Here is a 12,500-nt window from a genome sequence, read left to right as displayed (position 1 = left end):
GTGTGTGTGTGTGTGTGTGTGTGTGTGTGTGTGTGTGTGTGTGTGTGTGTGTGTGTGTGTGTGTGTGTGTGAGTGTGTGTGTGTGTGTGTGTGTGTGTGTGTGTGTGTGTGTGTGTGTGTGTGTGTGTGTGTGTGTGTGTGTGTGTGTGTGTGTGTGTGTTTGTGTGTGTGTGTGTGTGTGTGTGTGTGTGAGTGAGGTCAGACATCATGATGATGATCAGCTGTTGTGATGGAGGTGATAACAGTTTCACAGATCAGTGTGTGTGTGTGTGTGTGTGTTTCTGGGTATGACACTGACTCACTGTCACAGAGGGAATCTGACAGGTGTTCTGACTGCATTTAGAACAATAGAAACTCAACGCCGTTACTGACATCATCATCTAAACACTCATACCGGCTGCAAACATGTGCATGATCTCGAGAGAAACACGTTTGGGTAGTTTCTTCATACAGGCCAAGGTAAGTGGCACACAAAACCACAGTAAAAACAAGACTGATCCACATGAAGAGACCCTCAGTGTGAGGCTGTGAGGAGGAAACAGGAAGTGGTCATACTTGAGTTCCTGTGCAATGGCGGCGATTTGCTCGACTCGGTCCTGATGAGCCGCGAGGTCACTCTCAAACGCCTCGTGTTTCCGTAGCAACGCTCTCAGCTCCGTGAGGGATGCACTCTCGTAATCCTTCAGAGTCAACAGCTGATCCTTTCCTGCAGCGCAAACACACACACACACACACACACACACGTTTCCATATTTTCTGAGGAATCTCCATTGACGTAATGGTTTTTATACTGTACAAACTGTATATTCTGTACTCTTACAATAACAGACTCCTAAACCTACCCATCTCACACACACAAACATACTAAAGGCCAATTTATACTTCTGCGTCGAGTGTACGCCGTAGTGTACGTCGTAGGCTACGCACGTAGGCGACGCCGTCGTGAGCATTTATACTTCTGCGAATGTCTGTGTTGCTCTGCAGTTACACCGCCGAAACGCTAGTTGGCGCGGGTGGGTTTTAATGTTCCACTGTGTTTACATTCCTCGCGGCTATTTTGAGTTTAGGTTTCTACGAGCAATGGCGACTGAAGGAGTCATACAGATGGCTGTATTTCCGCACTTCTTCAAGCAATCTCTCGGTCACTTGGTCTATTTCCATGGCTCTTCACTGATCTTCGGAATTTAAAAATGGCGGGCGGGCGGTGCAGAGTGCAGAAGATCATTCCGGAAATGCGTAGGAGGAAACGCGATGCTATCCAGCCGACCAATCACAGATCTTGCGGTCCGCGTCGCCGCGACGCGTAGTTACATTTCTGAGGAGGTGCGCGTCAGGGTACGGCGAAGGGTACGACGTATGGTACACGTCAATGCGTATGCTACGCCGTACCTTCTACGCGCACCCGACACAGAAGTATAAATTGGCCTTAACCCGACCCCTAAACCTACCCATCACACACAAGCTCTCGTGTGTAGAGACGTTCTGCAGTATTACTGTAATCTCAGCCTGAGCCCAGCTCTCGAGTGTAGAGACGTTCTGCAGTGTTGCTGTAATCTCACCCTGAGCCCAGCTCTCGCGTGTAGAGACCTTCTGCAGTGTTACTGTAATCTCACCCTGAGCCCAGCTCTCGTGTGTAGAGACGTTCTGCAGTGTTACTGTAATCTCACCCTGAGCCCGGCTCTCGTGTGTAGAGACGTTCTGCAGTGTTACTGTAATCTCACCCTGAGCCCAGCTCTCGTGTGTAGAGACGTTCTGCAGTGTTACTGTAATCTCACCCTGAGCCCAGCTCTCGAGTGAAGAGACGTTCTGCAGTATTACTGTAATCTCACCCTGAGCCCGGCTCTCGTGTGTAGAGACGTTCTGCAGTGTTACTGTAATCTCACCCTGAGCCCAGCTCTCGTGTGTAGAGACGTTCTGCAGTGTTACTGTAATCTCACCCTGAGCCCAGCTCTCGTGTGTAGAGACGTTCTGCAGTGTTACTGTAATCTCACCCTAAGCCCGGCTCTCGTGTGTAGAGACGTTCTGCAGTATTACTGTAATCTCACCCTGAGCCCGGCTCTCGTGTGTAGAGACGTTCTGCAGTGTTACTGTAATCTCACCCTGAGCCCAGCTCTCGTGTGTAGAGACGTTCTGCAGTGTTACTGTAATCTCACCCTGAGCCCAGCTCTCGTGTGTAGAGACGTTCTGCAGTGTTACTGTAATCTCACCCTGAGCCCAGCTCTCGAGTGTAGAGACGTTCTGCAGTGTTACTGTAATCTCACCCTGAGCCCGGCTCTCGTGTGTAGAGACGTTCTGCAGTGTTACTGTAATCTCACCCTGAGCCCAGCTCTCGTGTGTAGAGACGTTCTGCAGTGTTACTGTAATCTCACCCTGAGCCCAGCTCTCGTGTGTAGAGACGTTCTGCAGTGTTACTGTAATCTCACCCTGAGCCCAGCTCTCGTGTGTAGAGACGTTCTGCAGTGTTACTGTAATCTCACCCTGAGCCCAGCTCTCGAGTGAAGAGACGTTCTGCAGTATTACTGTAATCTCACCCTGAGCCCGGCTCTCGTGTGTAGAGACGTTCTGCAGTGTTACTGTAATCTCACCCTGAGCCCGGCTCTCGCGTGTAGAGACGTTCTGCAGTGTTACTGTAATCTCACCCTGAGCCCAGCTCTCGTGTGTAGAGACGTTCTGCAGTGTTACTGTAATCTCACCCTGAGCCCGGCTCTCGTGTGTAGAGACGTTCTGCAGTGTTACTGTAATCTCACCCTGAGCCCGGCTCTCGCGTGTAGAGACGTTCTGCAGTGTTACTGTAATCTCACCCTGAGCCCAGCTCTCGCGTGTAGAGACGTTCTGCAGTGTTACTGTAATCTCACCCTGAGCCCAGCTCTCGCGTGTAGAGACGTTCTGCAGTGTTACTGTAATCTCACCCTGAGCCCAGCTCTCGCGTGTAGAGACGTTCTGCAGTGTTACTGTAATCTCACCCTGAGCCCAGCTCTCGTGTGTAGAGACGTTCTGCAGTGTTACTGTAATCTCACCCTGAGCCCAGCTCTCGCGTGTAGAGACGTTCTGCAGTGTTACTGTAATCTCACCCTGAGCCCAGCTCTCGCGTGTAGAGACGTTCTGCAGTGTTACTGTAATCTCACCCTGAGCCCAGCTCTCGCGTGTAGAGACGTTCTGCAGTGTTACTGTAATCTCACCCTGAGCCCAGCTCTCGCGTGTAGAGACGTTCTGCAGTGTTACTGTAATCTCACCCTGAGCCCAGCTCTCGCGTGTAGAGACGTTCTGCAGTGTTACTGTAATCTCACCCTGAGCCCAGCTCTCGCGTGTAGAGACGTTCTGCAGTGTTACTGTAATCTCACCCTGAGCCCAGCTCTCGCGTGTAGAGACGTTCTGCAGTGTTACTGTAATCTCACCCTGAGCCCAGCTCTCGAGTGTAGAGACGTTCTGCAGTTTTACTGTAATCTCACCCTGAGCCCAGCTCGCGTGTGTAGAGACGTTCTGCAGTGTTACTGTAATCTCACCCTGAGCCCAGCTCTCATGTGTAGAGACGTTCTGCAGTGTTACTGTAATCTCACCCTGAGCCCAGCTCTCGCGTGTAGAGACGTTCTGCAGTGTTACTGTAATCTCACCCTGAGCCCAGCTCTCGTGTGTAGAGACGTTCTGCAGTGTTACTGTAATCTCACCCTGAGCCCAGCTCTCGCGTGTAGAGACGTTCTGCAGTGTTACTGTAATCTCACCCTGAGCCCAGCTCTCGCGTGTAGAGACGTTCTGCAGTGTTACTGTAATCTCACCCTGAGCCCAGCTCTCGCGTGTAGAGACGTTCTGCAGTGTTACTGTAATCTCACCCTGAGCCCAGCTCTCGAGTGTAGAGACGTTCTGCAGTTTTACTGTAATCTCACCCTGAGCCCAGCTCGCGTGTGTAGAGACGTTCTGCAGTGTTACTGTAATCTCACCCTGAGCCCAGCTCTCGCGTGTAGAGACGTTCTGCAGTGTTACTGTAATCTCACCCTGAGCCCAGCTCTCATGTGTAGAGACGTTCTGCAGTGTTACTGTAATCTCACCCTGAGCCCAGCTCTCATGTGTAGAGACGTTCTGCAGTGTTACTGTAATCTCACCCTGAGCCCAGCTCTCGCGTGTAGAGACGTTCTGCAGTGTTACTGTAATCTCACCCTGAGCCCAGCTCTCATGTGTAGAGACGTTCTGCAGTGTTACTGTAATCTCACCCTGAGCCCAGCTCTCATGTGTAGAGACTTTCTGCTGGAACTTCTCCGCCAAATGTTCCACTCGTTCCAAACGCCTGATTTCACTGAGCAGCCACTCCTCATAACCCTTCTCTGCGTGTTCCAGACCGTGCCACGCGCTCGTGATGTCCTGCACATGGTCAGAGGAGTTAGAGAGTGTGTGTGTGTGTGTGTGTGTGTGTGTGTGTGTGTGTGTGTGTGTGTGTTTGTGTGTGTGTGTGAGTGAGTCTTACAGACACCATCTTCCCCTCTGAGGGCATGAATGCGGGTCTGTTGCTGATGCGTAGCTTGGTCTGGAGTGTGTTGAAGCTGATCTCCAGCTGGCATTTCTCCTGGACTTTGGGTGGTTTGTGCAAACGCCGATAGTCTCTGAAATCCTCCAGTTTGGATCTCATGGCAGCGAGTGTGCTCTCAGCACTTCGCTTCTCGAGCCACGGCGTGGTGCGCACGATCCACTCCAGCAACTGGAACATTCAGAAGTTGGGGCCGGGTTAATTTCATATACATTTTTTTGAATTTTCAGCATCATTACTGTTTGTGAGTGTGTGTGTTTGGTTTGTGAGTGTGTGTGTGTGTGTGTGTGTGTGTGTGTGTGTGTGTGTGTGAGTGTGTGTGAGTGCGTGTATGTGTGTGTGAGTATGTTTGAATGTGTGTGTGTTTGAGTGTGTGTGTGTGTGTGTGTGTGTGTGTGTGTGTGTGTGTGTGTGGTACCTCACTGGCCAGTCGTTCATATTCCTCCATCAGTTTCTCATTTTCCTGATTAACTCCAAGCACTTTACAGATCCTGTTAGCCGCCGTTTCTGCCTTTAAACACACAAACGTCACATGACAGATTCAGACTCAACTTACGGCAGGTCATTTAAAAAGTACCCAAGATGCATCTGCTTTTATTTTAATAATGAGCACATATTCTATACATTTTGCTCACATTTAGTGCAGAAATACCTGTTCTGCACCAGCGAAAGCATGATAGAAACAGGACACGTAGGTCATGATGGCTCTCTCATCAGGCTTCGGGGTGTTAATGATGTCTGGAGAACACACACACACACACACACAAACACACACACACACACACACACACACACACACACACACACACACACACACACACACACAAACAACAACAAACGTGATTATGAAATAAACAAAATTAAACTGCAACTTATGCTTAATGCATAGGCCATTTGCATTGATTACACAGCCATCAGAGGGGAATCTGTGCACTGCATTCTGGGATGGATTGTTCAAGGCCGTCACCTTCTCATGACAGTAATACGAAACGCAGGTCAAAAACAGCCTTTCACCACAGACAGCTGTTTGCTAAATCTGTTACTGAGTTCAACAGGAGAGTATTGTTGTATAATAATAAGGTCACATGACTTCCTGTGTTGTGTTATGGTAAAACTGCTCTTGCACTTTTAAAATGTCAGCATACATGAATATTTATTTAATTAAAAAGCCTTGTAGAAAGCTATTTATTCTAAATGATTTATAGGTGCACATCATCATTATTGTGTTAATAATCTTGAATCAGAATAAGTTCCTCTTGCAGCATCTCTTCTCTTCTCTGATGATGTGGGCGGGGCAACCTGTCACTCACATGAGATCAGCCAATAGCAAACCACAACCATCCAATCATCCAATCAATTCCCCACGGACACAATCAAGCCCCGCCCACATTTGTCCTTGTTCCAAAAGCGTTTCACTCAGATATACGACACAATGTCTTCAACATTTACAAAAATAGTTTTCAACTATTTATAAACACCAGCGTCTTCTATCATATTGCTGTTGCCGCAGTTTTATAAAGCTTCATTAATTTGATAACACATATGAAGCTGATCTGTCCATCTTTACCTTCTGGGTCCAACATTTTAGGGATGTCCAAGTGTTTCTCCGCGATTTCTAAAGCCAGACTGAGATTTCCAAGAGGATCGTCCTGCATAGAGAAAACCAGATAAATCAATGATGAGTTTATTTTAATTACAGCAATAAGTCTGTACAAAATGTCATCCTCATTTAAGTGATCAACATATGCTCCATACAGGATTATTATCATTAACTAAAAAAAATATTTTAAAAAATGTGCTACTTAAAATAAAATAAAACTACTTATTTATTTTATATCAAATATTATGATAAAATATATTATAAAATTATTATTTTTTTTTTTACTTGATGTACTAAAATAAAACTATATGGACAAAAATATTATTTAAATAAAAAAAGGTTCCATTAGTTAATAACTAACAACAAAGAGCAATATTTGTATGTATTTGTAAATGTTAAAATTGCCATTAACTAAGATGAATATAAATGCTTTAGAAGAATCTTTCATTGTTAGTTCATGTTAACTAATGTTGTACCACAAAAACAAAAATGACAACACAACAAAATTCGTAAAACTTTTACAGAAATTCAAATATAAAAATAAAAACGTATTACAACAAAATCAAAGATGCTGAAATAACAGGTTGAGGTTATGAATCAATCATGACACGGCAGATTCACGCAGGTTTGTTAAAGCGTTCAGCTTTCAGACAGGATTATCGGTCAGTCTCTCTCCGGTCAGTCAAACATCAGCTGTACGAGGCTAAAGCTTGAGTAAAGCCTGAGTAAAGCTCGAGTAAAGTCTGAGTAAAGCTTGAGTAAAGCCTGAGTAAAGCCTGAGTAAAGCTCGAGTAAAGCCTGAGTAAAGCCTCGGTAAGTAAAGCTCGAGAAAAGCCTGAGTAAAGCTTGAGTAAAGCCTGAGTAAAGCTCGATTAAAGCCTGAGTAAAGCCCGAGTAAAGCTCGATTAAAGCCTCGGTAAGTAAAGCCAGAGTAAAGCTCGAGTAAAGCCTGAGTAAAGCTCGAGTAAAGCTTGAGAAAAGCCTGAGTAAAGCCTGAGTAAAGCTCGAGTAAAGCCTGAGTAAAGCTCGATTAAAGCCTGAGTAAAGCTCGAGTAAAGCCTGAGTAAAGCTCGAGTAAAGCCTGAGTAAAGCTTGATTAAAGCCTGAGTAAAGCTAGAGTAAAGCCAGAGTAAAGCTCGAGTAAAGCCTGAGTAAAGCCTCTGTAAGTAAAGCCTTCACTTTATACTCAGATTACTCACAACATTCTAAGCCTGAGGAAAAGCTGCCAGAGAACCTGATCTTACTCTCTTGTATTTCATCAGCCAATAGGAAAGGCAGATTTAGACACTTTACAGATCAAATACATACATTTTTATAGCCTTGCTCCATTGATGTCCAATGTATGTGCATTTTATCAAACGACTAGATGAAAATATTGTCTGCGGTCAAAAATAACAGCTATTTATCCAACAAACTGCCAGTCAATAACTGATTTACCATCAATCTCATCTGATATTGATCTGTAATAAGAATAAGAATCCTTAAACCAGGGTTATTATTATCGCTAATGAAAACTAAAACTATTAAAACACTTGAAATAAAGCTTAAATAAAATTAAATATAAGATATTAGATGAAAAGCTTCAGTTAGTTGCCAAAGCATTCTAATTTTCGTTTAGTTTAAATTTAAATTGGAAACAAAAAAAATGTAAAAATAAAACTGAACAAAAATAAATAAATAAAAAAAATAACAAAAAAATGTTTTAACTATAAAAAATACAAAATCACAACTAAAATTTAAATAAAAATTGAATAATTTACTCATTTAAAACATTAATTTAAAATAAAAACAAATAAATCTAAAAATAAAACAAAAAAACCCCAGTGTTTCCCATGTTCTGTTCTCTTCTGCTTTTGCCTGGATTTACTTTAGTTGTGTTTGTTTAAATAAATGTTTCTGCTGATCATGGATCCATCAGTGGCGTTACAGTAAATCTGTTAGTTAACAACACCAGCATGACCAGCATGCACTGGGGCACAGAGACCTTGTTGAGTTTGGAGTAGTCGATGAGGTCAGGCCTGTGTCTGTGAATGAGCGCACAGAACGCCAGACCGTCCTTCCAGCTGAGCGTGAAGATAGCAGACGTTAGGAGGACCACAGCTCAACATATCTGTGGCACAGTCTCAACTCTCTGACACACATGTTTCTAATCATTTCAAGAGTGTATGAGGAAGACACGTCTCTGGCATATAAGAGAATAAACCGTATATCTGTCTTCTATCTGCATGTTCTTACTTGATGTGGAAGTTTTGTATGTTGACGTTCCTGTAGGGGGCCGTCTTCCTCTGACACCACAGCAGGAGCCCTTCTTTAGCTGAGGTTTCTGACAGAGAAGAAGAGTCTGTAAGTGAGTGTGTGTGTGTGTGTGTGTGTGTGTGTGTGTGTGTGTGTGTGTGTGTGTGTGTGTGTGTGTGTGTGTGTGTGTGTGAGACAGATACCCTCCACTGAGATGTCCTGGATGGCGAAGCGGAGGATGATGGTCCAGATCATTCCCAGAGTCATCTTCACATTTCCATCAACGATCTCTGAGGATCAACAGACGACACACTTGAGTTTGACCTCTCGCATGTTTAAATAACTGTAAGATTACGCTTCTATAACTCTTTCACACTCTCATTTGGTGGAAGTGCTTCTGCAAGTGTCTTCTTATAGAGAACAACCATGTAAGTTCAGATCTATAGTCAAACCAAACTTTATTCTGACACCTTCAACATTTCTCACATTATCACAGTTTATTCGCTATAGTTTAGAAAATGGTAATTAAATATGAGCAGAACTCAGAGTTATGAACTCAGTTGATATTTGACTGGTTTTGTCCGTCCTTCTGTTAGACTGTCTCACACATGAATTATGTTGAATATCTGTCAGCTGTTAAATTTAACTACACTATTAGATAATACCAGTTTAGCTCAACCAATCACCAAGCAATGCTTCATTTTGTTCAGTCTGTGTGTAAAAAGAGCATTAGCAATTAAAGACAAAACACTTCAGCAAAACATGATCAGCTCAAAGTGTCTGTGTGTTCTCTCACCCTCAGCGCCGATGGACACCAGTTTCACTCCTTTACTGGTGATGTACTCCAGAGCCTTGTTCACATTGGCTATCTTGTGGAAGCGCATCTTTCCTCGGTCTGGTTTGGGAAGCCTTTCACCTGGAAGAAGAGAGAACACACCTTTATTACAAATATCCTGAACTAATACAATCAGTTCCTACCAACGGGAATACAAAAATATACACATTCAATTCCTATCAAATACACAAATCAAAAATAAAAACACTTTCAAATCAGATCATTCCAAAACATGAACAAACTGTAAACGAAACCCTTATAACACCAAATCAATTCAAAAGACTTAAAGGGTTAGTTCACCCAAAAATGAAAACTCTGTCAGTAATTACTCTCCCTCATGTTGTTCAACCCCGTAAGACCTTCGTTCATCTTTGGAACACAAATTAAGATATTTTTGATTAAATCTGAGAGCTGTCTCACTCCTCCATAGGCTTCTAAGACACTATAACTTGCTGGCCCAGAAAATGCATTAAAGACATCGTTAATATAGTCCATGTGACTCCAGTGGCTCAATCTTAAGTTTATAAAGCGACGAGAATACTTTTTGTGCGAAAAAACAAAACAAAAATAACGACTTTATTCCACTATTCATTTCCTTCTCTCTGGGCCTCGAGTTAGTTTACGTAGTGTTTTAGCGCAGCGCGTCTGTGTTGTACGTCACACGTAGGCTCACTATTGGCCGACGCTGGTCATGTGTGTGATGCGTGGTGACGTATAACACAGAAGCGCTACGCAGTTTTACTACGTGAAAAAACTCGAGGCCCAGAGAGAAGGAAATGAATAGTGGAATAAATTTAATGCATTTTCTGGGCCAGCAAGTTATAATGTCTTAGAAGCCTATGGAGGAGTGAGCCAGCTCTCAGATTTAATCAAAATTATCTTAATTTGTGTTCGAAAGATGAACGAAGGTCTTACGGGGTTGAACAACATGAGGGTGAGTAATTACTGACAGAGTTTTCATTTTTGGGTGAACTAACCCTTTAAGATCCCCCATAGCCTTGTAAGACCGAAAGTCAATTACAATTCTGGATTTTACTAGACTAAGAAACACAATTTGCAAATTAACACTTGAATTTCGTTCAATTCTTATTTTTCTAGTGTCATAAATTGCCTTCTTCGCTTGACCCAATAGGAAGTTCAATATTGGTGAGAAAGAGAGAGAGAGAGAGAGAGAGAGAGAGAGAGAGAGAGAGAGTGAGTGAGAGAGAGAGAGAGTGAGAGAGAGAGAGAGAGAGAGAGAGTGAGAGAGAGAGAGAGAGAGAGAGAGAGTGAGTGAGAGAGAGAGAGTGAGAGAGAGAGAGAGAGAGAGTGAGAGAGAGAGAGAGAGAGAGAGAGACCTGCAGACTGAACTGTACCTGAGATGACCTCCAACAGTAACATCAGCTTCAGTCCGTTCCTGAATTCCTCCTCGATGTTCTCGATCTGAGTTCCCGCTTTCCGAAGGTGAGAGTTACACCAGGCGGTGAACGTCTGAGAGACCAGAGGTTTATCACTTATTATTTATTATTACACATGCTTTCATTTATTGAGAGTCATACTTAAAGGTGCTGTCTGTAAGAATGATAGCTAGTGGTGGTCAAAATATCAGAGATCGTTGTTTCTCCCGCCTCCTCAGACTCGACGCTCAGGGTCGCCAGTTTGAGACACGCAACAGGAACGAGCGCAATGGACAATCAAAGCTGAGGAGATTTACAAGTAAGTTGATGAGTTGATTTATCCGCGTTTTAATATGCTCTCGTTCATTGATATTTTTAGATGGATTCCGAGGCTTTTTAAGTCGGGTAGGGTTTTTTTTAATGGAATATTGTTATCAGTGCATATCATTGTTTTAATAATCTTGAATCGGAATAAGTTCCTCTTGCAGCATCTCTTCTCTTCTCTGATGATGAGGGCGGAGCAACCTGTCAATCACACGAGATCAGCCAATAGCAAACCACAACCATTCAATCAATTCCCCACGGACAAAATCAAGCCCCGCCCACATTTGTTCTTGTTCCTGAAGCGTTTCACTTGGATATACGGATAAGGAATCAAGTCCCCTCCAGAAATTGGGTCTCCTTTAGGACCCAGGCGGTAATGCCTGATCAAAAGTTGTTATTGCAATGTCTTGACTAATTATAACCTATTCAACCATTGTATGATGTTTATTACATTATGGGCACAAATAACATGCTTGAATAGAAAAATGAATGCATATGAATTGCATAATAAAACAAACTGGAAACACAACCATGCCTAACAATGTATTTTTTATAAAGATAAGGATTGTTGCAACATACGTTGTTATGTAAAAGTAATTTAATAATAATTTTACACAATAATTGGTGGTATAGTAGCCTATAATACATTTTTAATTAATTAATTGTCATGCTAAGTACACACAAACATCATTAATGTGAAAATGAAATATGTAATTGGACACTAGTATAAAGTTAAGTTAGCAGGCTAATTGGGTCGATGTATGCTAAGCTAGGCTAACGAGAAAAAAAAGTAAGAACGAGAAATTCACAACCTATAGCTTCAGTTAGGTTATATGCTAGTATTATGAACCATGTAATTCAAAGACGTGGCCATTACAACGCATATTAAACTATTAAGATCATAATGTCCGTTCATTGAACCAATAAAGGAGTCCTAAAGGAGACCCGATTCATGAGACTCGATTTCTCACAACAGGGAAGAAAAGACTAGCGTGACTTCAGTTTCAAGCCTCTTTAAAGTGTGCATTTCATATCTGATTGTGAGTTTGTAGTGTTCTGGAGAATATACTTCACTTAAAGGGGTGGTTGATTATGATTTTACTTTTCTAACTGTAGTTAGTGTGTAATGTTGCTGTTTGATCATAAACAACATCTGCAAAGTTACGACGCTCAGAGTTCAAAGCAAAAGGAGATATTTGCTTTTAAAGAAATTGCTTTTTAAGGACTACAACAAACGGCTGGTAGAGACTACACCACATTCCTCCCGGGTTAGTGACATCACTAACCCTATCATTTACATAAACCCCGCCCCCGGGAACACGATTTATAGATTATCATGACAGAATATGCTAATCAATGACTAGAAGATGACTACACATAAGCTACATAAATTCATCAACTAACCATTCAGAAATGTCCTGTTGCTTCTACATGTTGTCACTTCTTCTTGAGTCTCTCCATCTTTGTCTGACTCCAGTTCGAACATAAACATTGTTTCCAGTGCATGTCTCTGTGAGGTAAAAGGACACGAGCTCTTGAAGCTCCGCCCCCTGTGCTGAATGCAGCAGCTCATTTGCATTTAAAGGGACACACACAAAAACGGTGCGTTTTTGC

At 43.0% G+C, this 12,500-nt stretch overlaps 1 protein-coding gene across 6 annotated transcripts in view; it reads right to left on the bottom strand.

Moving 5' to 3' along the window:
* The window catches only part of LOC309485523 (alpha-actinin-2), a 27,815-nt gene that overhangs the window by 10,912 nt on the left and 4,403 nt on the right, over positions 1-12,500 (bottom strand). For 5 of the 6 annotated variants that reach the window (XM_082152411.1, XM_082152413.1, XM_082152410.1 and 2 more), the window contains 11 exons: positions 10,542-10,656; positions 9,148-9,267; positions 8,555-8,641; positions 8,352-8,439; positions 8,101-8,179; positions 6,084-6,165; positions 5,169-5,254; positions 4,935-5,027; positions 4,457-4,687; positions 4,206-4,353; positions 556-706 (listed from right to left, as the gene is read on the bottom strand). In XM_082152411.1, the coding sequence (XP_082008537.1) occupies positions 556-706; positions 4,206-4,353; positions 4,457-4,687; positions 4,935-5,027; positions 5,169-5,254; positions 6,084-6,165; positions 8,101-8,179; positions 8,352-8,439; positions 8,555-8,641; positions 9,148-9,267; positions 10,542-10,656 (1,280 nt within the window). Of the gene's footprint in view, positions 1-555; positions 707-1,559; positions 1,588-4,205; positions 4,354-4,456; positions 4,688-4,934; positions 5,028-5,168; positions 5,255-6,083; positions 6,166-8,100; positions 8,180-8,351; positions 8,440-8,554; positions 8,642-9,147; positions 9,268-10,541; positions 10,657-12,500 lie in introns of all 6 variants that reach the window. The other variant, XM_082152415.1, reaches the window with a different exon arrangement.

The sequence above is a fragment of the Leuciscus leuciscus genome, assembly GCF_965113295.1.
Source record: "Leuciscus leuciscus genome assembly, chromosome: 21".
In the NCBI taxonomy this organism is placed as follows: Eukaryota; Metazoa; Chordata; class Actinopteri; order Cypriniformes; family Leuciscidae; genus Leuciscus; species Leuciscus leuciscus.
The sequence above is the reverse complement of the archived record's forward strand: the minus strand, read 5'-3'. Positions and strand labels throughout refer to the sequence as shown.